The sequence below is a fragment of the Acomys minous genome (genome assembly GCF_964271855.1).
Source record: "Acomys minous genome assembly, chromosome: 2".
Taxonomy (NCBI): domain Eukaryota; kingdom Metazoa; phylum Chordata; class Mammalia; order Rodentia; family Muridae; genus Acomys; species Acomys minous.
Genome location: NC_140484.1, coordinates 58,474,594 through 58,501,640, shown reverse-complemented (window position 1 = coordinate 58,501,640; position 27,047 = coordinate 58,474,594). Strand labels below are relative to the sequence as shown.

The 27,047-nt window shown below is 43.9% G+C and overlaps 2 protein-coding genes across 2 annotated transcripts; one reads left to right on the top strand and one right to left on the bottom strand.

Moving 5' to 3' along the window:
* Window positions 1-1,212: 1,212 nt before the first annotated feature.
* CYP2E1 (cytochrome P450 family 2 subfamily E member 1) lies at window positions 1,213-11,109 on the top strand. Its single transcript, XM_084772639.1, has 9 exons — window positions 1,213-1,426; window positions 2,196-2,355; window positions 5,064-5,213; window positions 5,880-6,040; window positions 6,371-6,547; window positions 7,298-7,439; window positions 9,382-9,569; window positions 9,883-10,024; window positions 10,800-11,109. Exons 1-9 carry the CDS (start codon window positions 1,250-1,252, stop codon window positions 10,982-10,984), a joined length of 1,482 nt encoding a protein of 493 aa, XP_084628765.1. The 5' UTR covers window positions 1,213-1,249; the 3' UTR covers window positions 10,985-11,109.
* Window positions 11,110-12,893: 1,784 nt separating this feature from the next.
* SYCE1 (synaptonemal complex central element protein 1) lies at window positions 12,894-19,232 on the bottom strand. The gene is given in 14 exon segments (XM_084760052.1): window positions 12,894-12,990; window positions 12,993-13,035; window positions 13,222-13,309; window positions 13,441-13,551; window positions 13,615-13,738; window positions 13,815-13,881; window positions 14,495-14,558; window positions 14,773-14,862; window positions 15,017-15,071; window positions 15,306-15,353; window positions 15,866-15,940; window positions 16,274-16,333; window positions 17,505-17,567; window positions 19,090-19,232. Coding segments are annotated over 14 exon segments (1,020 nt in total). The 5' UTR covers window positions 19,172-19,232; the 3' UTR covers window positions 12,894-12,940.
* Between the last annotated feature and the right edge of the window lie 7,815 nt (window positions 19,233-27,047).

The window sequence follows — 27,047 nt, the reverse complement described above, 5'->3', positions numbered from 1 at the left end:
ACTACTAATAGTTTATTCAGAGAGCATTTGAGTTATAATACTGTGTATAGTGTACAACATCATTTTATATAGAATCCTGAGCCATAAATAATTCAAAAATCTGTTGCTTAGACCTACTGTCATGTTTTCTAATGCACCCAAAGATGCACAGTTACACACAAAAAACATATAAAATTATAAAGCATAGACTAATATATTTTCTGTATTACCAGTTAGAAGACAAAGTGAAAAAAGATCTCTTCACTTTTAAAACACACTAAGGTCCACCATATGCCTAGGACCATAACAGAAATGGGGACATGGAACTGGATAAAAGAAATAATCAGTACTCGTTCATGTAATAACATCTTATGATGCAGAGGGCTGTTGAGCTGTACTGTACTCCTGGATGGACAAATACACAAATTCTCCCCAATTTAATTCATTGATGAAACAAATCCAATTTTTTAAATCCCACACACCTTTGGAACTTGACAAACTGTTTTAAAAACATTTCCCACTTACTTTTTCACAAAGGAGTGCATGTCAGTCAGTGGCACACTTGTCAACATATGCAAAGCCCTGGGTTTGGTCCTCAGCACTGCAAATATTAACATATGCATACAGTCAGACTATCTCAAAGCTGGCTAACTTTACCACTGTTTTTTGCCTCCATGGAATTTTCTAGCTGATTTGACAACATGAAATGGGAATCCAAAAGTAGAACTTCTTTGTTCGGCCCTCAGTTTACAGTTGGACCAATAGTGCAGCAGTGCCAGATCAGAAGTTGAGTGTTTGCAGCCCAGTGTTGGCTTTGGCCTGGAGTGAGCAGGACATGGTCAGTACTGCCTTCCAAAACCCTTTTCCCAGCAAACAAACATGGACAAACATGATCTGAATGTATGCTCACTATGCTGGGCAGTGTCAAGGAGGAGGACAGTCTCCCACCCCCAGGACTGACCTATGGGTTGGTGAGATATTCCTGCATGTAGTCACAAACACTGCGGCAGGTGCCAGCAACCAGAGTATTGGCAGAGCCCAGCCTCATCCATGTCCGATCAGTAGATACAACTTCTAAGAGACAACAGCTACAAGGTTCAGCCTTTGAAATGATGGCCAACTGCAGCTAATAATAAACCAGTACCTTAGGCCAAGGGAGAAGACTGTGTGATTGGCTGATGAGTCACCCTCCTTCTCGACAACACATTATAAAATCTTTGTTTTTCCTCAGGAAATTCCTACAAGCTTACCGTGGGGTCCCGGGAGCGCCATGGCTGTTGTTGGCATCACCATTGCCTTGCTGGTGTGGGTGGTTACCCTCCTCGTCATATCCATCTGGAAGCAGATCTACAGCAGCTGGAACCTGCCCCCGGGACCTTTCCCACTTCCTTTCTTCGGAAACATTTTTCAGCTGGATCTTAAGGATATCCCCAAGTCTTACACGAAGGTAAGAGAAATATTGCTGCATTAAGAAAACAAGCTAGAGGTTAGATATAATATGTACACGTTAACCTCATTGTCAGCTGTCATCCAGTGACAGGTTATCACGCTATTAGAATTAACAGTCCAGTCCGTCTTGGGCCTGCAACACCCCCAGGAGAACTGCCATGCAGACCCAGAGGCCCTGTGCAGTGGAAGCAATTATGAGAGACTGGCGTTGCCGTTAGCATTATGTGACAACAGATACAACAACAGGAGTGCCCTGGCTAGTGTCAGCCTGTGTCAAAGAACAGACTGAAAATGGAAGTATTGAGCCAACTGTGATTTGCCAGAACAGCAGCATCTGCCTTTTGCCAATGCTGTGAACGTTGCATGGTCTAACCAGCATCAAAATGCTACCAGGCAAGGAGTTGATGCTTGGTGTCTGTGTTAGCGGTTGTCTTTGCACATGGCAGGGTAGCTACAGGCTTAGGAATGTTGATTCCCAAGTTAGCTGGCAGTAGCTTGGCATGAAGAGCCTTAATCTTAGGAGCAGATGAGAGAGTGATGAGTGTCACCACTGATTAAACAGCCACAGAGAAGAGAGTTGTGTCTAGACAGAAATGCCCCCCTGCAAACCCAGCTCTTCAGGTGGAGAGGGTGTCCCTGCAGCAGACTAGACAGAAAGGGTCCTTCCCCAAGCCCTTGTCTCTCTCTGTATGGAGAACAGGAGGGCAGTCTAAAGCAGGCTGACTCCTGCCTACCTCCTGCTCCACTCTGTGCATTGGTCCCTGCAGCTGGCAAAGCGCTTCGGGCCAGTGTTCACACTGCACCTGGGCTCGAGGCGTGTCGTGGTCCTGCATGGCTATAAAGCTGTCAAGGAAGTGCTATTGAAACACAAGATGGAGTTCGCCGGCCGAGGGGACATTCCTGTGTTCCAAGAGTACAAGAACAAGGGTGAGTTGGTTTTCCTGGGCCATTGGAGGGGGCAAACTAACAGGGAGAGTAATGTGAGTACCATTTAACCACTCAAATCTTTTTTTTTTTTTAAGTTTTTTGAGACAGGGTTTCTCTGTGTAGCCTTGACTATCCTGGACTCGCTTTGTAGACCAGGCTGGCCTCAAACTCATAGAAAGATCCCCCTGTATCTGAGTCACCATGCCCAGGTTGATTCCCTAAATCTTAGTGACAGCAACAGAAGGAAGAAAGACTAGGCAAAGACTTGGTTGATGGCTTGTGCCTGCATGAGAGCATCTTTAAGATTTGTACTGAGCAGGCAGTGAGACCGCCAGCAACCACCCTCACAAGAGAATGGCAGACGGACTATTTCTGACCCCAGGAAGTCTCCTCCGGAGGAGTCCTCCTCAGGCCTGTGTGCTTTTCTACATTTGTCTTTCCACTCAGCCTCAACTGTCTCTGGGAGTAGATGGCTCCATACACCCAGGTCCTTTCACTTGCCCTGAGGTACCTAACCCCGCCTGGCACTCTACTTGCAGGGAAAGACCAGGCTTTAGGTATTTGTTTTACTCTATTCTAGCTGGAGATCTCCAGAGAGAGAGAGAGTTGCTCTACCCTGAACCTTGCCCACCTGTTCCTCCTGTAGAAGGGAAGTTCAGGATACAGGCTGGCTGATTTTTTTTTTTTCTGTTTTCACAACTCTATCTTCTGTTGAGTGTGGGCACCCAGAACCAGAGGTGCTCCAAGCTCACTGGTGCCACCTGCCTGCCCAGCCTCCACCTTGTCTGTACCTTCTTACTTCTTTTTCATCCCAGATATCTATCTCAAAGCAGATAGATGAGAAATAAAGTGTCCCATGATCCTGCCTGAGTCAGTACTGGTGATAAATTCCTACAAAGCTTTTTCCTTTTGTGTGAGATTTTAGATCAAAGCATTCTCGGCTTTAGGTCTTATCTTTAGTGTCTAGCTTGGTTTCCCAGTCTGTGTTTCCAAAACTATTTTACCTCAAGCAGCAGCATTTGATGGTCCCTAATCAGTACTGTGGGTTTCTGATTTGTCTCAGAAAAAAAAAAGCAAAAATTAACCATCTCAGTCCTTGTCCTTGATATAGGAGTTACTGATACCATACCAAGCAAAGTGACAAGGACCTGCTAGAAAGGGCACAACCCTTTACGTGTCCTCTAGCCAAGCTCAAGCAATGGGCCAGTGCAATTACCATCTGCCTCTCCATAGGCTAGATTCAAGAGGTATTTGCTGTCCCTGCCTAGGGGCTCCAAAATCCTATTTTTATGCACCCCAGAGGGGCATGTAAAATCAGTTGAGCCTTAGGTAAGGAATGACTTTGAGTCTCCAGTGTTCATTATGTGAATGTTTGTGATAGTAACAGGATTAAGCACAGGTGTGTGGCAATGTACCAAGATCACAGCATACATCATTTGAGGAAATATTGGGAAAATGTCATCCTCACCAGACAGTCAACCTAGTGAAAGAGCCCCTTACCACAGTGGTAAGGTGTCAGCGCTGCCACTTTCTCAGCCATCGGGTCTTCAGGATAAAGACCTCCTTTAACCTTCAGAATAAAACTGAAATCATAAATCTGAGCCATGTCACATACTTCCCTCTCCCCTCTCAGGCTGGCCATCTCTTGTTCTAGAAAGTACTTTAGACCATATGTGCCCTGAAAACTTCCCCCTGTCCTGCAGAGTGTTTCACTATGCATCTCATATGTGATTAGACTGTTAATATGGAGAGAGTATGAGATGCAGGCAAGCACTGCACCCCCATGTGGAGATTCTAAGTCATTGTTGTCTGTCTTGAGATACTCAGAGCCTAGAAGCAGGTATCAAAACATTCTTTATTAAGGAAATGATGATGGAAGAAAGTAAGAGAGGTGGTAGGGAATGGGTAAAGAAAGAGGAAGGACTCCTGCAGTGTAGAGGGACCTGAAGGTCTTTACTAGGCAAAAGCTAGCTGGGTGGGACTGGGTGGGGCTGGGTGGGGCTGGCCCTAGATACCCTGAACTGGCTCCAAGAGAATCCAAGAGCTCCAAGAGACAGCTACTCAAGCCATCAGTCAGCATGGCTTAGATTCAGTTTTGAGGAATGAGAAATGCTCACAGAATTAGCTGAGCTAGAGATGGGAGGAAAGGAAAAAGAAGTTTCAGAGTAGTTGATTCTCAGTGTCACCACGGGGTTAACCACGCCTTGCTCTAGGAGGAGAAACAATCAGTTTCGTCTGAGGGGAAAGTACTCCCTAACATTTCATTGAGAAGAGATAGCACACAGCTTTCTCTCCTAATGTATTCAAGCTGGGACATCCTCTGACCCTCAGGTTTTAGTAAAGGATGTTGCTTTGAAACCAGAAAGCCGTGAGTCGAAGTGTTTGTGTCGTGAAGGTTAAAATCCATGAGCTCAGAAATGCTGCTTTAAAATTCTATGAGTAGACAGAAAGAGGGGGCGGGTCCTCGGTTGGAGTGGCTGCCTGCAGCTTATTTAGCATGGTGAAGGTTCAAAGCAAAGGATGAAACCAAAGAAAATAAACTGGTGCTAAGAAGCGGCAGCTATGAAACACAGCCTGTTCGCTCCCTTTTCTTGTACTTCTTTGTCACCTGTTCATCCCACCCAGCACCCAAGACCGTTTCCCCCTCCTCCCCTACTTCTCCAAGAATTGGGTATTTATGGTAACCTCTGTGGGTCCCTTTTTCTTAGGGGTTATTTTCAATAATGGGCCCACTTGGAAGGACGTGCGGAGGTTTTCCCTAAGCATCCTCCGGGACTATGGAATGGGGAAAGAGGGTAACGAGGCCCGCATCCAGAGGGAGGCGCACTTCCTGGTGGAGGAGCTCAAGAAGACCAAGGGTTAGTATATCAGCAGGTGGGAGGGGTCCTGGCTAGGCTTCCGAGGACACTGAACAACCTGGAGGCAGTTAGCAGCTAAAGGAATCCTGGGGAAGAAAAAAACGCCAAGCTGGTCCCCTGGCACTGCCTTCTCAATTTGAGTCCCAGCTCTTTCCAGAAGAGCAAAAGTGGCCTCCGGGTGTGACTGTTGTACTCTAGAAGGCATTTAAAAAGTAAAGACCCTCTGCTCAGAGGTAGTAGGTAGACAGCACAGTCTCCTTGTGGATCCCACTATATGGAGAGTAAGGGCTACTTCTGACATGGACTCTGGTGCCCAATTGTTAATCACTTCCCCTTGGCAGGGCAGCCTTGCCAGGCCACAGAGGAAGAGGATTCAGGCAGTCTTGAGACTTGATAGGCTGAGGTCAGATGGTAGGGGAGGAGGGGTACCCTTTCTGAGGATTGGGGTTGGGGGGTAAGAGGGGGGATGAGGGAGGGAGGGTGGGACCAGAAGGCAACAAAGGAGAATCCTACAATCGGGATGTAAAGTGAACAAATTTTAAAAATAAAAAGTAAAGACACTTGGAGGCTCACATATCCATTAAGTCCTCAGTGAGAACTCACAGAAGGCCGAGTTAACTAGGGAATGCCATGGTGAGGTGCTCATACCCTTTCCCTGTTTTCCAGGCCAGCCTTTTGACCCCACCTTTCTGATTGGCTGTGCACCCTGCAACGTCATTGCGGATATCCTCTTCCACAGACGTTTTGATTACAACGACAAGAAGTGTCTGAGGCTCATGAGTTTGTTCAACGAGAACTTCTACCTGCTAAGTACTCCCTGGGTTCAGGTGACTATGCTCCTCCTTTCCCGTGAACCTCCAGTTGTACTGTTTACATCAGAAGGAAGAAGAGGAAATACGCAGGTTGCGTGAGAGAGACAGGCCTAGGAAAGCAAATTACAGGAGCATACAGGAGGGCATTGGACTAGGATGGCTCAGCACCCCTCCCACTTCCGTGCCTGTGTAGGCTTGCATGTACTCACTCCTACCTGCACCACCTGGAGAGCAGTACCCCCAAAAGACACTGTTGGACCCCGTGTTCTAAATAGTATGATAAAGACAACCATAAATTCATTGTTTGAAGGTTCTTGTCAGTTACATATGTTTTGTTCTTCCTAGCTTTACAATAACTTTTCGGATTATCTACGATACCTACCTGGAAGCCATAGGAAAGTCATGAAAAATGTGTCTGAAATAAGACAGTATGCACTGGAAAAAGCCAAGGAACACCTACAGTCACTGGACTCCAGCCACCCCCGTGATGTGACTGACTGTCTGCTGATAGAGAGGGAGAAGGTACCGGACAAGATGGGCCTCCTGGGGTGGGCAGAGTGCATACAGTTCCTACACTGTGAGCCACTCGCCGGCGTGCACGCTGAGCACCATGGCTGCATTTTGATGTTCTTGGTTTTTCATAAGCATACATGGCTTCAGCGTGACCACCATGCTCTTCTCGGGTTACTTTTGGAAGGCATAGGCCCACTATTCGGCTCCCTCCAGGCCAAAGACGGACTGCAACGCTTTGGGGAGTCTAGTCTTGTGTGAGAAAACGTCAGCATCCCTTTTTCATATTCATCGCCCAATTTTGCTTAGCCTCCAGTGTTCTGGGCCTTTCCACCTTTATGTTCCTGGAGCCACTAAGCCTCTTACCTGCCTATCCCTTACTTTCTTGCCGTAATGGCTTGAAAACACTGATTTCCTCTAGACAATTTCCATTTGAGAATCCCTGCCCCTGGTCCAAAGAGCACAGCCTTGAGCCTGAAGAGAGGTTGACACTAGCCCCTACAGCTTAGAGGTCACTAGCATCATTACACAACTCTGGCACTACTGGCCAAGACAAGACCCTGTGACCTGGTTAAGAAACCCTTTCCTGTGCTTATCCTTTTTCCTGGGAGCCTCAGTTTCCCTCATCATGAGGTAGAAAGAGCTGTTTCTTCATAGCACAAGGAGTCTGCCATAGCCTGGTCTCTGATGAAGAGCAATAGGCACCACTTTCTTACAGCTGAAGAGATCTGACCAGATCCCTGACTGTCTCCCACTTCACAGGAGAAACACAGCGAGGACCCCATGTACACCATGGAAAACATTTCTGTGACCTTGGCCGACCTGTTCTTTGCAGGAACAGAGACCACCAGCACAACTCTGAGATATGGGCTCCTGATCCTCATGAAATACCCAGAGATTGAAGGTACATGACTGAGAAGCCAGACGCCCAGGTGGCACAGCTGTGCCCTGTCAGGCTCACCCTGTGTGCCAGGCTTCTGCTGTGGTTCTGTGGCCACCTTCTTACCTTCAGTGCCCCAATACCACTAAATGAACATCTTTAAAAGCACATGGCCTTGTATGCACCAGGGCTTAGTATCCTGAAGACTGGCTAGTCCTCCACCCACGCCCCACTGGGATGCTTACAGCCCAATGCTGAAATGGAGAGGGGAATGAGTCTGTGCTCTGCCCTGTAATAATTTATAATGGAGAAAATAATGTTCCAGTTTCCCCCTGAGAAACACTCTTTGCATTTGTAGGCTGAGCACAGTATAGGGGCCAGGCTGGGTCATGCTGGAACACCTCACCCCAGGGGGCTCTGAGGTGGAAATTGAAAGGGAAGCAATCAAGGCTGTCCCATAGCCACTTGACTTCCTCTTCAAGGCTTGGAAGCCAAATCTGGGCAGAAAAATTCTGTGCCTGAAGCGGGAGCAGGGGTCTTAACCCGGCATGCTGAGGGTATACATACATTTGCCAGATATGTGCAGTGTGATGACCCCACATGTAAGCCAGTGGGGTCGCCTTTAGTAGAGGAACTGAGGGGACTGACAACCTAAGGTGGAGGTGCTCAGAGGCCTGAAACCCTGCTGTTCTCTGAGCTAAGCATAGATCAGGGCAGTGACTACATACAAAGCAATGTTTGCCAAGAGCATGTTTGTGTGTCTGTCCGGTCCAGGGCCAAGATTTGAACTCTGGCCATTCTGTCAGCAATGCCTTTGACTTTTCACATCACACAGAAAAATGAAAATGGAAGATGACTAAAGTCCAGGGAGGGAAATGTATAATCACAGTAGTTAGAACTTGTACGACTGTGCTAGGAAACATAAATTTTAAAATGTTTTAAATTATTAGCATAATGATTTTCTAATATAGATGAGGAAAAAATAAATATGACAGGGACATATACATTCATTGCCAAATTGAACATATACTGACTTTTTTAAATGTTTGCTTTGGAGCTTTTTAAAGAAATTAAACATTATAGGGCTGGCTAGAGCCCTACAAACTCACACTTCCCTGCTCCGCTCCCCGGCTATGGTGATGCTTCAGGACCACTGTGTAGCATTTCCATGTGACTTGGACATTGAAAATTAACTAAATATCAAAATATAACTCATATCTTTATACATGCCTTAATAGTATATCATACCATATACACTTAATGCAGCTTGCTTTTTTCACTCCACATATTATAGAGCTCCACAGCAAATCCTAATCACAGAAAGACAAAGGAGCTTGACAAAGGCTGCTATTGCCTCTGTCATAATCACAGAGACTTTCGGATTTCAATAACTATATTCTATTCTGTCACCATCTTTCTATTTTAAACAATAGTAAGATGGCCTAGGGTGATAATTCAAAGATTTCCCTCTAAGAGGACATTCCCAAGACCCTTTTATTTCTACTGACATGAAGAGAATTGGAAAACCATCACCAGTTATGAGAATGGATACCCAAACTTCCTGTCAACTGTGGATGATCTCACAGATCTTAGCTTCATGGACATTTGTGTGGAAATGACTTAACAATTCAAAGTACCTGGGGATTGTAAATATAGTTTAAAGTGCTCCATAAACATACAGTGTGTGCCTTGGCAGGTGGATGGAAGAATAATTAGATAGATGTCTGGGTGGGTGGAGGTTTTGAGGGAAACTTGGACAGATGGATAAGTAGGTTTGTAAGAGTGTAGTGGGGTGAGGTAAGTGGATGAAAAAGTGGGTGGGTTAAATGAGCAGATAGATGAGCAGGTAGATAAAGGTGACTTTATATATAATATATGTATGTATACATATATGGGTAAGTGGGTGGTAGGTAGACATCAATTCTGGAATTAACCCTTTAAACTGACGTCATTCATGCCTTGGCAGAGAAACTTCATGAAGAGATTGACAGGGTTATTGGGCCAAGCCGTGCCCCTGCTGTCAAAGACAGAATGGAGATGCCCTACATGGATGCTGTGGTGCATGAGATTCAGAGATTCATCAACCTTGTCCCTTCCAACCTGCCCCATGAAGCAACTCAAGATACTGTGTTCCAAGGCTATGTCATCCCCAAGGTCAGGCATGAGCTGGAGAGCGCTCCACGTGCAGTGTCCTGTTAATGTCTCACCTAGGTTGCTCTTCAGGCTAGAGACTCAGGGGCACCTTTGAGCAGCATATATGGCTGGATGTGGGAATCAAGGCAGCATGCATTCTTGCCCTGCAGAACTCTTCACCCATAGTCACCCCAATAGCCTCATGACTGAAGAAATTTAAAATATGCCATCCTGAACAATGTAAAGTTCCAGCAGCCCTCTTTGCTAGGGTCTTCCAGATCAAAGTCTATGTTTTGTTAACGTGACTGATAGAAACTTCTGCTTCTTCTTCCAGGGAACAGTTGTGATCCCAACTCTGGACTCCCTTTTATATGACAGCAATGAGTTTCCAGATCCAGAGAAGTTTAAACCTGAGCATTTTCTGAATGAAAATGGGAAATTCAAGTACAGTGACTACTTCAAGCCATTTTCTGCAGGTAAGCAGAGGTCAGGGGTCACACGTTCTCTGAGAAATTGTCTCCTTCAACCATATGCTTACTTTCATGTGCTCTCCCCATCTTAGATAAGGGCTACCATCCCAACTCTGCCTTGCCCTTGTAATGTATAACCCAAGGATATTCTTTCCTATTCAAAGAAATCAAATGGCAATTTCAACAGCAGTCTTGGAAATGAAGTGTTCTGGGTGGATAATTTTATCACAGAGTAGACATTTTTCTAATTAATTGCTCAGCTTTTCTACTCTAACAAGACTCAGTAAAAAGCTCTCAAAATTGTATTACTGAATTCTTCATAAGTTACAACAAAAATTGCTAAACTCTATTCTTTAGCTACCTAGACTCTTGGTAAGCATCTGGACCTGCCCAGATGCTCCCATCCCAGGACCTCCCCTAGGATTTCCACAGCCGGTTTGATAACGTTAACAGCCTATGTTTGCATAGGCTTCACCTGTCCCATCTTCCTGAAGTTACAGCAGAAACTTTGGGTCCATTTTCCTAAACTACTGCTTGTTTATGCAGCACAGTTCTGAATGTGTAGTGTCACTACCTGGTCCCTGAATGAGGCAATGTCACTGACATTCTTGTTCTCTGACATATGGCCACTGGTGTTCAAGGACCAATGAGTGAGGACAGTTAGTCCCACTTTCAAGTGATGTGCCTGAAGCCTCCTCCCACACTCCCAATCCCTTAATGTTAGACGTGTTAACTTTACAAGGTCCCCTCAGCACCTCATCAGCACTCTTGTTCCTTCTAGGAAAGCGCGTGTGTGTTGGAGAAGGCCTGGCCCGCATGGAATTGTTTCTGCTCTTGTCTGCTATTCTGCAGCATTTTAATCTGAAGTCTCTGGTTGACCCTAAGGATATCGACCTCAGTCCTATTACAATTGGCTTTGGCAGCATCCCACGCCAATATAAACTCTGTGTCATTCCCCGCTCGTGAAACCTGGAAACTGCCTGGCACAGCCATCCATTGTTATCCCTTAAAATGTGTTCTCAAAAGATTCCAAGCATATAGAGTTTGTGCCATAAAATGGAACAGAAAAAATAAATAAAATCTTGATGGACCATGTTAGTTATGAATTTAATGACAGCCTTGTCTCCTTGGCTGTGTCAAAGTTCCCCGTAAGTGAATACCATTTCAATGCCCGTAGTGTAACATCTTCCGATGTGTTTGTCTCTGACTTCAGGATATGTTTGAATATGCATGGATAATCATGGTTATCTGCCTATCTCAAGACTCTGAATTTAATGATATATTCAAAATTCTCTTACGGTATAGAGTATCATATCCCTAGGTTCTCAGGACTATAATGTGAGCAGCTTCATGTTGGCCCTACTTTCTAGCTCATCTACTTTGGGTCACTACCCAAACCCAAAGTTTACAGACCCCACAGCAGTAACCACCGAAGTTGCTTGGACCATCATGACCCCACAACAGAAAGACTTCTTCCAGGAAAAGTGTAACTTTAACTTTTGCTTTGGGGCAGAGATGTTTTAACTTAAAAGATTACCATTAGAAAAATTCCAAAGTATCAGGGGAAAGATGGGGTGTGTGTATGTGTGGCTCTAAGGGCTATTGACTAAAATTGTAGCATCATCTGGTCCCTGTCTAAGATTGACACCTGGTTCAGCAGAATCACTAACTATATTCACTCAGTGGTAAAGCTTGAGATGCCTCAACTTCACATGTACAGTTGCAACCCAGGCCTGGTGGCATACATTTTTAATCCCAGCACTCAGGAGGAAAAAGCAGGCAGATCCCTGTGAGTTCCAGGACGGCCTGATTTACATAGCAAGTTTCAAACCAGCCAGGACTACACAATGTCTCAAAACAAAGAAATAAATAAAACAGGAGTGCAGATCTTTAGGAGAATTAGCCTGTCCTTTTTAAAAAAAATTACTATTGCTTTTTAGTGTGCATATTTCCTCCAGACCTGACATGTCCATGCCCATTTTGAAAATACAGTGACTGTCACAACCTATAGAAAACTGTTCCTGAATCATGGCAATGAAATAAGCTATACAGCAGATATGAAAGTCTATGAGAACAAGGCTGTTAGCATTCACTTCAGTACAGAAAGGAAGCATCAAAAGACACTCAAGAGACCTTACAAGATCCTCTTCTGGAGTTCCGCTCAAATCTGAAATGGTACATTCTAGAACATGTAAAAAAAAAAAAAAAGACTGAGGCAGGACTTAAAAAGGAATAACTGTCTCTGAATCATCCTTGTTCTGTAATTCACCCTGATAACTCATTTATTCCCTGAGTTGGGTTTGACAGAATCTTTCCTTTTTGTCCCCTTCCATGTGTGGAGTGAATATCCATTCATTTGCATCTTACCAGGCAACCCACAAAACAAATGGCCCAATGGAACTAAAGATGACTAGGGAAGGTCTGCCAGGTCCTCCTCAAACAAAAGAGCAGCTTTAGTTTAGGATGTTCCTGGCAACAGTTTAGATTTCTCATGAGCACTACAGACCACATGCAGACTCAACTTTCCTTGTTTGGCTTGAAGAATGAGGTGGTGATGGAATGCATAGAGCTGGTGATGTATCTTCCTTTGTTTCAAAGTCTATGCTCTGTGGGCCTCCATGAAGAAATTAAACTACAGGGTGGCTTCCGATCCTGGAGCAGGTCCAGCTCTAAATCCTTCTGGCCAAGGTCGGAAGGGTGTGTCAGATACTCTGGTGAGCGAGAGGCAGGAAAAGCATTGACTAAGAGCCTGCGGTGTGGACCCTAAGCTAGTCGAGAGTCAAAATTGAGCCAAGACACTTCCAGATTCAAGACTTGAGGGGCTTGGCCCCAACACCCACTCATCCACTCAGTACATACTCAGATGAAGAAGAAGTACAAAATATCCCCTTTATTTCAAACAGCCTCATGTAGTGTTTGGGGTCAGTGTGTCCTCCAGGCCAAGATGGGTATCAGGTCCTGCTTGGTGAGGACTCTTGGACGTTTTCCTCGTTGACTTCTAAGGGCTTGGGACTGGCCTGTAGAAGATAAAGGCTCAGGCATTTTTCCCTGCTCAGACAACCCCCTTCCATCTTTGTGTGCCCATGCTACCACGTGTCTACACCTTCACCCTAGCTGTGCCTGTGCAGCAGGAACATCCTTTCCCACAGACTATACTCTGGAGAACACCAGTATTCTCCTTTCCCTTTTGCCCCAAGATTTACCATCCTCCATGAGCTGTCTCCTTCATCTTGCATATTCTGAATTTGAGCAAGGATCTGTACCCCGTGCTTTTCCAGTTCTTCCTTCACCCTATGGAGGAAGAGTGGACAAGGAGAATGGACACAGGAAAATCAAAGTATAAAGAGACATAGGCAGAAGAGGGGCAACAGCTGCCATTCATCCTCCTGGGAAGAACGAGGACACAGGAGCTCCTTGCCCACCTCTGCCGTTTCTGCTGTAGCTGTTGGCACCTCTGCTTCAGCTGCTGGTGGTGCTGAGCTGCAGCCTCTAGGAGCTCCTCAGCTTTCTTGTTCTCCTCCTTGAACATCTGCCTGGAAGTGGGGAAAGGAGTCAGCGCTGGGCATTTCCTCCTCTTGCCCCACCCTACCTCTTACATTGCTGCGGCTGCCTCGTGGCTTCGGAGGAAGAGCCCATCAGTGAAAGTGGAAGACCCCTCAGACCCACACAGGGCAGACAGGCGATTTTTCACATCCTCCAGCTTCACCTCAATCAGTTTCTCTACAGAGAGAAAGAGGAATGAGCAGGTGAGGGCAGGTTGATGCAGGTGAGGGCCACCCTTCTGCCCTGGCCTCACCTTCCTTGAGCAGCTGCTCCTTGCTGCTGTCCAAAGCTCCCATCTCTTCTGCCAGATGTTCAGGCTTCTGAGGGGTGGAACAAAAAGAAGACCTCTCCAGATCCCCTGGCTCCCTCCGGCTTCAGAGAAGCCTGCGTAGAGCTGGTCATTTCCCCCATCAGTAAGGTTCACTGCCTAGTGCCCTGCCCCTCAGCTCACGCAGCCACGGCACAGCCCCAGGGCACTGGCCTTGCCATCCCTCTCCTGGGACCTTTTAACCTTGGGAAAGGCTGAAGGAAAGCACTTGAAACCCTAAAATCTGCAGGCCTATGGTCCTGAGCCGCTCTCCAGGGACTTAGTTACTAGCATTTCTCCTCTCTTCTCTCCTCTGTGGCTTCTTCACTGACCTGCTCTTCTGACATTCAGCCTATTTCCTGCTGGGTGTCTGGGAACTCCCGGGGTGAATGTTAATTGTTTGTTCTGTGATTTGTCTACTGTGTCTAAGATCGTCTTACACACACACACACACACACACACACACACACACACACACACGGATATTCTCAATGGATGATGACTCCATTTGATGTTATCACAGCACACACACACCCAGAACACGGCTGGGCTTGGGGTGACAGCAGGGCCACCAAGGCTTGTATAAGAACAAAGTATAATAAATGGCATAGCTTTGTATGACTCACATGAAATTCCATGAGGTCCTTATGTTGGCTCATCAAAGCCTCCAGTTGTTCTTCAAAATCCATCCTAGAAGCCAACCACAGAGCCACAAAGGCCATGAGCTACCACAGGCCTGAGTCTGTAGAGCACTCAGGGACTTTGTTCATGTCCACTCCTCCACAAGGAATGCCTTCGCCCCCTTGATCATGAAGGACTAAGCTTGGCCAGGTCCTCTGCCTACCCAGGGCATTGCTGTACATAAAGCACATCCCCAGCCCAAGCCTCCTGCCTTGAGGTTTACCTCAGCTGCCTTAGTTTGTCCTTCTCATTGTCAATCTGAGAGTGCAGGAAAGAAATTCTCTCTTTACACTCCTGCAACATGCTGTGCTTCCTGGAAGGAAATCCACAGTCAGCCATGTTTTTGAATGACTCAAAGACAGTTGAGGGAGGGTTGGGAGCATCTATTCTGTTCCTCTGTATTCAGGCAGGTGATGCGGGAGGGAACAGGAACACTTAGGGAGAACACTGTAGGCATGGTATCTTACCTCTGTGCCTCACTTTCCTTCTCCTCACAGTGCAGCCGCATAATCCTCAGGCTCTCTGTAAAGGTAATAACTGGGCTTTATGAATGCTTGTTGAGGCATCTAATTTGGCAGATGGAACAAAACAGATCACTTCAAATCTGTGGACACCTGACTGGATTTTGACATTTTCTGGGTCTGGTAAAAAGTCATAGGAAGGTCATGAGGTCAGGAGTTCTTAAGTTTCTAGCTCCTAGAGAGAGTGGATTTAGGCAGGTACTACAAAGCCTGGAAATGGCAAAGATGGGAATACCTTGCTTTTTATTCAAGATATCCTTCAGACGCACTTTCTCTTCATGCACTAGAAAACATGATAAAGGTTCAGGCATTAGGGACCAATCACAGAAATCTCAAGGTGTGACCCTAACCAAGATGTAGTTTCCCTGAGGCAGGCAGGTTTCCAGCCCTATGGTAACCACACTTCTATAAACACAATATGCCATACATTCACAAGAGACACCTGTGAGGACACTGAGTGACAGCCACTAGTCCTGGGAAGAACTACCCCAATCAGAAGGGCCATGTGATAGGTAACACAAGACAACTAAGAAAGACCTCTCCAGTAACAGAGCTGGCGGGGCAAGGCAAGAAGCTGTGTTATCTGGGGCAATGGATGGAGGATCATGTCTACAAACGACTCAGGCACAAGTGTCCTCAAAGGCATTTGCAGAGCTTTTAGAAGATAGGATGCTGCAAGAACATGAGGTTGGAGAAAGAGAAGCATCTTGGCCCTGGTGAGGATATCAAGTGCTTGCAACACTGCCTTGGAAGTCTAAGACATTACGGAAAGCTCCACACTCTCAGTCAACTTACATTCGTCCAGTTCCTTCTGCATGGTATCCCAGACAGTCTGAGCCTCTCCAAGCTCCTCACTGGCTTTCTTTTTTGCTTTACCAAAGAGTAGGATAACATTTAGTTAGGCACAGCCTCAAGCACAAGTGATGATTTCATATTCATCAAAACACCTAGGGGGGCCCAGATTTTACAAAACAGGAAACAAGGCTTTCTAAATCCTGGTCCTTCTTGCTGGCTCAGGTGGCACAGCGCCACCTTCAGAGGCAAATGACTACGGCAGTTACATGCAGGAAGGTCTTGGACTTACATCTTCATGAAACAACTACACATGCACTAACAAGGACTCCTGTATTTCTACATTTTTATTGGGCCTGGCCTGGGAAGACATCTGGCTGCTCCTGGATAACAGCCAATCGCTGAGCTCACCTTGCTGAACCTCGTTAATGCGGTTAATCAGGACCTCAACCCGGGGCTCGAGACTTCCCACTGCAGGGAAAAAAAGGAAGCTCATTGTTGATAGAGTATGCCTGCCTAGGATTCTGCAGCTTTCACGCCACAAAAATCTCCTAAGCATCTCATAAGCACAGGTGCTACACTATGGTCTCAAAGTTGGAGTGTGAGGACAAGGAACAGAGCCATAGAGATGCTGAGTTAGGCTGTAGGAACTTTAGTCAAGGGAAATGAAGCAAAGGGAAATTTCTAAAGGTAAAGTCAGGAAGTGTTTCTCAGATATAGGAAAATGTCAAGTAAGAAAAGAAAGCCCTCGAGCCCTCTGGATAAGGTGGAGGGTGCAAAGTGCAGAGGCCTGCCCTGAGGAGGAAGTGAGACTACAACAGGGTGGCATGGCAAACAAGGAGAAGGTGGCAGGGTGTGACGGGAAGCAAGGGTTAGGGGTAACGCCTCTGGACCTAACAGAGTGCTATGGCATCAAGGGAGACTTAGGACAAGGTCTGGGGAAACATTTTGCCTTCTTCTGTTCCATCTCTGCTTCTGTGATGCTGAATCATCAGGGCTCCCTTTTTAGCTCAAAAACTAAAATGTACAGAGCCACCGAGATGGTGCCGTGAATAGAGACACTTGTCACCAAGCTGACAACCTGAGTCTAATCCCTGGAATCCACATGACAGGAGACACCTGGCTCCCTTAAGCTAGCCTCTGACCGTCACACTCTGTGCTATGTACAAGAGCATGAACACTGCACACGCACACACACACATGCATGCACACATAGATGCACACACACATACACACACACACACAGAGGTATGCACGCATGCACGCATGCACACACACACATTTCTTAAAATTAAAACTGAAGTTCAGAAGCATCCATTTTTATGTGTATGAGTGCTTTGTTTGCATGCATGCATATGCACCACATGTGTGCCTGGTGCCTGCAGGGACCAGAAGAGGACATCAGATCTCCTAGAAATGGACTTCCTGATCCTTGTGAGACACCGCATGCACGCTGGGACACATCTGTCCTCTCCTAATGCTGGGCTACCTCTCTACACACACACATCCAAATTTCAGTTTTAAAGAAAGGTAATGTGAATAAAACAATTTATTTGTGTGAATTGTGGTGCTTGGGGTTGAATCTACATCTGCCTGACTTCAAACCTCAAGGTAGGCCTCGCAGGCAAAAGAGACACATGACCTTTCTGCAACTTTTTCACCATTTCCATTAAGTCTTGAATTTTCTGTGTGGACATGCACTGGCCTGCGGAGATAAAAACAAACATTTCAAACTAGAAAGGAGCTAAAAAATCACTGTAATGGGTTGATGGCATTGTCAATTAGGAAGTTCTAGAAAGTCTAGAAATACATAGACTATAAACAAAATGTACTGCAGAAAGTATTTTTAAAATAGCCAATTTTTAAAACCAACTAGATACTTGCTGAGATGAAGGAATTATTGAGGCTGTTATATAGTTATGGCAATAGTTTTATTTTCCTGGAGTACAAATAGCTTTACTTTATATAATTGATACCAATTAAAAGCTTCCACAGAAAGTAATATTTTGTATTAGTTTTTATAGTCAGTATATACATCTATTTTTAATTTTCTGGTGAATGAGATGTTGGAAGGCACTACTACCTGTGGTGTTAGCATCACAGTAAAGGAATTAGTCTACGAATCACCTGATTTTTAAAAGGTCACCGATTAACATCCTTTTGTCAAATGGATGCTAATACTGATTAACCAATGCTCAAGATCTAAGAAACAATTCAGGGATAGAAAGACACAGTAAAAAGCACTTAAGGATGCACAAGGCGCCGTCCAGATTAGGAAACTGCAGAGGGAATTTCTTAACATCAAGGGGGAAGGGGGTTAGAAAGATTCCTAAGGAATGATAAAGTCTTAAAAGCTACATTAATTTAATCTCAAAAAAATGGTCTGTAAATAGATTTTGATCCAAATAAATGCACTGTTTAAAAAAAAAAAAGCAAAATTTTTTAATCAACTAAATACTTGCTGAGATAAAAGAATTGTTGGAGCTGTTAAACAGCTACGGCAACTGTGTGATTTTTCTAGAGTACTTGTCTTCCAGATACATGCACGGGACATTTATAGATGACACAGCTGTCAGGGGTGCTCTGTCAAAACAGAGTGATGGAGGGGGGTGGGGGGGGGAGGAATTGACTAAGTCACAAACGTCAAAGCTGGGCGGTAGAGTCATGGCGTAAGCGCATCTGGTTCCCTGCTTTTGTATAACTTTGAGTTTATCACAATAAATAAATATATATATATATGTATGTATGTATAACATATATATACATATGTATGTGTGTGTATGTATGTGTGTATATATATATATATATATATATATATATATATATATATATATATATATATCGTTTTGCCGCCCCAAAACACAGAAGTTAAACAATCGTTTGTGCAGAAAAGTCAAGAACCGCAGTTTTGTTCGGATGCAGTCCCAGCAACCCTCACGCTAGGCGCGCTATTCTGGCGACAAGTTCCGGACAGCGAAGTACTTCAGGCCTGGCGCCACAGGGCCCCCGTGCGAGCCCGCTGTGGAGGTGACAGGTGTGTGCCCTACAACAGCCCCACGCTAGGCCTGGCATCGCGAGGCCGACTGGCTCTGAGGCGACACGCGCCTCGTCAGCGAAGATGGCGGTCGGCACCCCCCCCCCAACCTGCCGATCTCCTCAGGCCTCCGCCCGCCGCCCTCTCACCCCGCCAGCCCGCAAGGCCAACCCAGGCGCCCTCCAGCCACTACCTCCGGGCCCCTCAGGCCCGTGCAGCGGGTCTCCTGATCCCTCAGGCTCCACACCCAACGGGGGCTGCGGTCTGGTGGCCATACTGCTCCACTTCCCCAGCTGCCACAGCCGCTGCGAGGCTGTTACACACTGCACCTGCGCAGTACGCTGCCAGTGAGCGCTAGAGGACCACGTGGTCAGCCGCTGCGCATGCGCAGGCATAGACCTTGGTCGTCGTCGTCGTCCCCCACCACCCCCCCACCCCTCCCCAAGATAAAAACACAAATCTTATTTAAATGTGATAATCAAAATGAAGACTTGAACGCAGTAACTGGCCAGTTTCAGAGGCTAGTGTGGACAAGCATGAAGGCCTCACTGTCGACAGAGGTTAGGGTTATGGTTGTTAGAGATAGAATTAAAGGCTACCAAGAAGAGCCTTGATACCCTATGAGCATACACAGGGGGAGGCGGTCTCCCTCAGTCACAGTCATAGGGGAGGGGAGTAAGGGGAAATGGGAGGGAGGGAGGAATGGGAGGATGCAAGGGATAGGACAACAATTTAGATGTAATATGAATAAATTAATAAAAATATTTTAAAGGAAAAAATAAAAAAGCAAAAATAAATAAATAAATAAATAAATAAAGTTGTCAGTGTTAGGCTTTGGGTTCCATGTGGGGAATTTCTACTCTTGGACGGAACAGTGATACTGAGCAGACTCATGATGTCTGCTGAAAAGAACCCCAAGGACCTGTGGTGGACATGACAAACAACCCAGTTCCCAGTTCCCAAGAGACCATTCACCACGACTTCAAAAAAAAGCCTGGTGTCTCCTCCATGCTATGCCTAAGCCATGCTAAGCCATCTGCCAAGACATAGCCCGGGTCTGAGCTCTTCTGGCACATTCCACACCGACCTGAGGGTTGGGGGGGGGGGGACCTATTCTCACCTCGCTCCTCTATGGTAGTCTCTGTGACTGAGGTACAGACCTTCTTATACCACAATAAGCCAACAATCCATGTCTGATAGTTTGCTCGTCCAGTCCCAGTCTAAAGTCTCGCAATACCTGCCCCGGAACACACTAGGCTCTCAGAGTTCTTAGCGGGAGAGAGGGAGGGAAGTCTGGTGGACTCCTGCTCGGAACAGATGCTAAGTAAGGCTCCCTGGATCCCACTCAACAGCCACTCTAGAAATGCGAGTGAATACCTGGTACTCAGTTGACTTGTGTTGATGCTTTATGCACACTGTGTTGATAAGTAAGCTGGCATGAGGTGCCCATAGGGAAATAAATAGTATATTTAAAATTATGTACTGTTTTATTGAAGACCAAAACTAAAATGATATGTATGTACATGTACATGGAAACTTTTCTAAAATAGACCACACCCTGGGACAGGAAACAGATCTTTACAAAATTCAAAAGGAATGAAATCACTCTTTGAATTCTATCAGACTGCAATTTAATAAAACTTAAAACTGACTGAAAACTGCCCGCATGCATGTGTGTGAGTGTGCGTGCGTGTGTGTGTGTGTGTGTGTGTGTGTGAGAGAGAGAGAGAGAGAGAGAGAGAGAGAGAGAGAGAGACAGAGAGAGAGAGTGTTCTGATATCTTATGAGGACCATGAATTTTTTTGTGATTCAAAATGTGAGAACGTAATAATTACATGTCTGTATATTTCAAAGCACAGCAAAAAGACATATACGTCTTTCCTATTTGTGATGGCTAACCTTCATTGTCAACTTGATTGGTTTAAGAGTTGCCATGGAAGCACATTTCTGGTTATACCTCTTAGTGAGGTTTAACTGGGGGGGGAAAAAGACTTAACGTGCATGTGGGCAGCACCACTGATAGTGAGGTCGTAGAGTGAATAATGAGTCAAGAAGCTGAGCACAAGTATTCTGCATTCTCTGTGCTGACCCTGGAAACAACACAGCCAACAGTGTCCTGCTCCCACACATCCCAGTCACAGCCCCCTCCCACCTCCCCTCCCACTCCCACCCTCCCTCCCTGTTTCCCCTGCCCCCCTCCCCTACTCCTCAGAGAAGGGGAGCCCCCTCCCACCTCCACCCACCCCCTCCAGCATCCCCGCCAGGGAAGTGATCAAAAAGCAGGCAGCAGAGTCCATGTCAGAGTCGGCACCCGGTCCCCTCACTAGGGGACCCATATGAGGACAGAGCCGCCTGTCGGTTACATCCGTGTAGGAAGCCTAGGTCCAGTCCTTGCTTGGCGCCAACTAACCAGGGCCCAGGGGAGCCTGTGGAGGTGGCAGGTCCCACCAGCATTCCTTCCCTACACGGATGGACTACATCTTCTTCAACTACAGGCCAAAATGAACTCTTCGGCCCTTTTAAATAGCTTCCTGGCTGGCATTTTGTATTTTAGAAAAGTAACACACTGTGAATCTCTTGCTGGGCCTAATTTACAAATTAATCTTTCATATAAAATTTGTTCATTATTTTTAGGAGTTTCCTGGTAAGATGTTGGGGAGTGCTAACGAATGGCATCATGTCATCTGAAAATCGGGATAGCTTCACTTCTTTCCTATTTGTATGCCTTTAATTTCCTGCTCTTGCCTTATTGCTTCAGCTAGTACTTTTGAGCACAACGTTGAAAACAAGCATAGACAGTGGCCATCCCTCCCTGGTGCCTGACTTTAGTGGGATTGCCTCAAACTTCTTTATGCAGGATGATGCTGGCTTTTATTATGTTGAGGTATGCTCTCTCCAGCTCTATGTTTTCCAGGACTTTCATCAGGAGGGTATTTTGTGTTCTGACAAGGGCTTTTTCTGTACCTATTGAAATGTGCAGTGATTTTTGTCTTTAACTTCATTAATGTGGTTTATTACATTTACTAACTTGTGTGTGGTGCGTATGCATGAATTGCAGGAATAAAGCCAACTTGGTCATAATATATAATCTTTTTGATGTCTGTCTATATTTTATTTGCAGTGTTTTAGTAAACATTTTTGAGTCTACATTCATCAGGGATGTTGGCCTGTAGTTTCTGCTGTTGCTGCTGTTGTGTTTCGTTGTACCTTTCCCTGTTTGGGGTATTAGAATGATACTGCCTTTGTAGGAGTTTGGGAGTGTTCATTCTGTTTCTGGCTTGGTTGTTGTTGTTGTTGTTGTTGTTGTTGTTTGCTTTTTGTTTTTGTTTTTAATAGTTTAAGAAAAAATGAATGCAGATTCTCACTGAAAGAATTCTACTGTGAAACTTCGAACCCCGAAACAGATCTAACCAATGGACAGGACAGTCTCCACAGTTGAGTGGAGAATGAAGAGTGGGGTCTGACTTTCATACGAACTCTGGTGCCCCATATTTGACCATGTTCCCTGGATGGGGAGACCTGGTGGCACTCAGAGGAAGGACAGCAGGCTACCAGGAAGAGACTTGATACCTTATGAGCATATACAGGGGGAGGAGGTCCCCCTTAGTCACCGTCATAGGGGAGGGGAGTAAGGGGTAAGTGGGAGGGAGGGAGGGATGGGAGGATACAAGGGATGGGATAACAATTGAGATGTAATATGAATGAATTAATTTTAAAAATATTTTTTTAAAAAGAGTTCTACTGTGAATCCATATGGCTGGCCGTAGATGTTTTATTTTCTAGCTGGAAAGTGTTTTATTATTGTTTCAATCTCTTCATTTGTTATGGGTCTGTCTAAGTTGATGGCTCCTTCTTGGTTTCCAGCTTAATGGATACAGGTTTCTAAAGTATTACCTTATAATATTCTAAATTCCTTTGGTGTCTGTTGTAATATTTCCCTGCTCATTTCTGATTCAATTGAGTCTTCTTTTTCTTTCTTTTGATTAGTTTATGAAACTTGTTTATCTTATCAAAATAATAGCTCAGATTCATTGATTATTTTATTGTTTTCTTTGTTTCTGTTTCATTGATCTGTGCTCTGATTTTTACTATTTCTTGACATGAACTAGGTTTGGATTTAATTTGTTCCTGTTTATCCAAATATTTCCATGACATCATTGAGTAATTTATTTGTACTATTTCTGATTTTTTTTACTATAGGTACTTAGAGCTAAGACTTTTTCAGGGAGGCAGAGGCAGGAGGACCACTGTGAGTTCAAGGCCAGCCTGGTCTACAAAGCAAGTCCAGAATAGCCAAGGCTACACAGAGAAACCCTGTCTTGAAAAAAAGAAAGAGAGCTACATATGTTCCTTGTAGTAGGACTGTTTCCAATGTGTCCCAGAGGTTTAGTTGTGTTTTGTTTTCATTTTCATTAGTTCCAGTAATTTTTTATTTCTTTTTTGATTTCTTCTTTGATCCATTCATCACTCAGTAATGAGTTGTTTAATCTCCGTGAGTTTGTGTATATATTAAAGACCTTTTTTTCTGTCAGTTTTAAGTTTTATTACATTGTTGCCAGATAGGATACAAGGAGTGATTTCATTCCTTCTGAATTTGTAAAGATTTGTTTTGTGTTACAGGACTCTGTCTATTTTTAAAAAGCTTCCATGTGCTGCTGAGTAAAATGTGTATTCCTTGATATTTTGGTGGAATATTCTATAGCTATTTGTTAAGTCCATTTGACATATGATACCAGTTATTCCTGTGTTTCTCTGTTAATTTTTTTGTTCAGATGATGGAAAAAGTGAGGTATGGAAATAGTCTACTATTAATGAGTTGATGCCAATCTGTGCCTTCAAATCCAGTGTGGATAGATAGATAGATAGATAGATAGATAGATAGATAGATAGATAATGAAATTAGGTGTCCTGGAGTTTGGTGCATATATGCTTAGGATAGTAAAGTCTTTTTGGTTAACTGTTCCCTTGATTAGGATTAAGTGCCTCTCTAATTCCTCTGATTATATTTAGTTCGAAGTCTATTTTGTCAGATATTAAGATAAAGATGCCTGCTTGCTTCCTAGTCCCATTTTATTGGAATAGTTTTTCTATCCTTTTACATTAAGATGGTGCCTATCTTTAAAGCTAAGACTTGTTTCTTATAGAGAACAGATAGATGGATTTTGTTTCTTGATACAGTCATTCAGCCTGTCACTTTTGATGGAAGAATTGAAGCCATTGATACTTAAAGATATTATTGAAATGTGGGCGTGTTAATTGCTGTCATGTTGTTGATGTTTGGTGGTTGTTTGTGTTCTCACACAAAGTGGTACATTGTGGTTTGCTTTTTCCACCTGTTTTTGTTTTTGTTTTTTTGTGGGGGAGGGATTTGTTGTTTTGTTTTTTGTTGGAAGGGTTGTTATGCTTTGAGTTTCTTTTTTTTTTTTTTTTTTTTTTTTTTTTTTTTTTTTTTTTTTGAGTCAAGGACCCTATGTAGATCTAATTGTCCGGGAACTCATTATGTAGCCCAAACTAGTCTGAACCCACAAAAATCCACTTGCCACTGCCTCCTGGATGTTGGCATTAAAGTTATGCACCACCATGCCCAGTGATACTTTGTGGTTTTATGGGAGTATTTGGACAGAGTAAAGGGAAGGGAGAAGTGGTGTAATTATAGTATAATCACCAAAAGTTAAAAAAAAATGTTGTTACATTAATTGACAGTTACCTTTTGCCATGCCAAGTGCAGTCACTGAACTTTTGAAAAAGTAGTATAGTTTATTGTTGATTTTCAGGTATGTGTGCCAGAGAATTAAAATAGCCTTTTTTATTTTATATGTAAAGAAATGTTGTTTTCCCCTATACAGTCCAGTAAACACATCATCACAAAGTGTTCAGTCAGACTTTCAAAAGCATGACCTATAGTCATCACTTAAAATGTGTATCCTGTCTAAGCTGTGGATCCTGTTGTCTGAGATCACAGCAGCGCATGAAAAGACCTATCAGAAGGAGCCATCAACATGTGAGAAATGACTTTCACTGATGAGTTGTGAAGCTACTTTTTATGTGCAAAATATGATGACCAAGGGATTTTAGTTTCTGTTTAGATGAGAGTTGACTTTTTATTCTGATAAAGGATATAAAAAAAAAATCAACACCTGAGAAGAATTGACCTGAGACTCTCACTTGCTTTATTTTCCTGTTGCTGTCAAAGACAACTTAAGGGAGGAAGAATCTAATTCATATTACAGTTCCAGGCTATATAGTCTATCATAGTGCGGAAGTCACAGTGATAGAATCTTGAAACAGCTGGTTATATCACATCTATAGTAAAGAAGCAAAGAGCCACAGATGAATACATGCATGCTTACATCATCTCCATTTCCCCGCTCTTACCACACTTCAGCATTCCCACACTGTTGTTTTAACAAATGAAAAATCTCAAACATTCAATTTTACCAATAAAGACTCAGGAGCCAGATGCTGGGGTGAAAACTTGCTATCCCAGAGAGGCAGAAAAAGCACCCATCTGATCCTTCCTACTTAGCTCATGTCTCAGAGGAAAAAGCCCATAAAGCTCACTAGCTCAACTGACAGCCCAGGAGGAAAAGGGCAAAAAAAAAAAAAGAAAAAAGAAAAGAAAAGAAAAGAAAAGAAAAAGAAAGAAAGAAAGAAAATCTCAAGGCCAAAGGCTTGCTAGCTCAAAGCTCAAAAAGGTCCTTCTTTCCTATTCATGCCGTCTTAAATACCCTTCAACTCAAAGTCCCTCCTGCTCTTTAACCACTGTCTGCTGGGATTTTGCTTTGCTTCTTGACCTAGAATTAACTTTAGTAAATATTGTGTGCAGAAAGCTCTTGTATTAAAGGTCTGTGTTAGGGCTGACTGAACCACACCATAATCACCTGTTTACAATAAACAGAAAGTTCTTGAATTAAAAGTGTGTGTTATGGCTGAACCACACCAAACAAGAAACAGGTTTTCCACACTCCCAGGGTTCACAGTGAGATCAAATATCCTGTAGCATTTCCCCATTTTTGTCTAAATAAAAGACTTTTCTCTAACATCAATAAACTATGTACTACATGGTAAACACACACACACACACACACACACACACACACACACACACACACCTTCTAGTCCATTAGTATTTGGCAACATTGGAGAAGGTATTCTATTATCTATCCTATCTTAATTAGTCTAAAGTTTTGTAGCTAATTATTCTCTTATCATATCTTATGTCTATCAACCTAAAAACATCTATCTAGACCATAAACCATCTTTTTAACTCTCTAAGCAACTACGCTTAATTGTAAAGCTATAATTATCTAGTCTTCAACATCATCAGAGACCTAAGAAGGATAAATATCTGAATAAACAGCAAGTGCAGAGCAAGCCTCTTCCAAAACATAGAAATGACAGATTCTACTGGCTGCCTGGAGAGTCACCCAAGATATTTCTATAATGTTGGAGCATCATCTTCAGCCTTCTAGCTCAGAAAATCCGACAGACTTTTCTGTGGAGCAGGTAATAATATGAAGGATTTGCTCACATTGTCCTTGCAAAACTTGGCAGTCAACTTTCCTACATCCAGTTTGTCCAGTATTCTGTCTGCAGTAGGAGCAAGACCTTTTCTTGCTCAGTGGCTAGCTTGTCACACATGTAGCCATCTCCTAAATGAGAATTTTCTGAGGCTTATCATTTTCTTTGAAGTTGAAAGAGGGGTGCTGCCAGGAGCTGACATGTCTTGTCAAAAAATTCTCAAATTAATAAAACCTCTTTAAATGTCATATTCTACAGATCTCTGAGGTATTTAAAGACCATCTATCGCTAGTGTATCTGAATTACTTGTTTCTAGCTATATATTGACTGATTAAATTAAAAAGTATCTGTGATTAACAGAACTACTACCTAACAAAACCATGAGTTTGGCTGAATATTAGTTTGCATTTCTTAATTATTATATTATAAATAGTTTGTGATAGTACTTCAAAAGGACTAGAAGTTCACATTGTATTTCTAAGAATTACATAGGTATAGTACCTTTAAAAGAATTGATACAAAGTATATTATAACCAAAATATATCTTAACTTTGTATCATATACAAAAGATCTATACAAATATAACCAACTATTACTTTAATTTTGTATCAATATACAACGATGTATAAA

Coding starts and splice junctions, on each gene's coding strand:
- CYP2E1 (XM_084772639.1), top strand. CDS start 1,250: ATGGCTGTTGTTGGCATCACCATTGCCTTGCTGGTGTGGGTGGTTACC. Junction 5,214..5,879: donor GGAGCTCAAGAAGACCAAGG/GTTAGTATATCA, acceptor CCTGTTTTCCAG/GCCAGCCTTTTGACCCCACC. Junction 7,440..9,381: donor GAAATACCCAGAGATTGAAG/GTACATGACTGA, acceptor ATGCCTTGGCAG/AGAAACTTCATGAAGAGATT.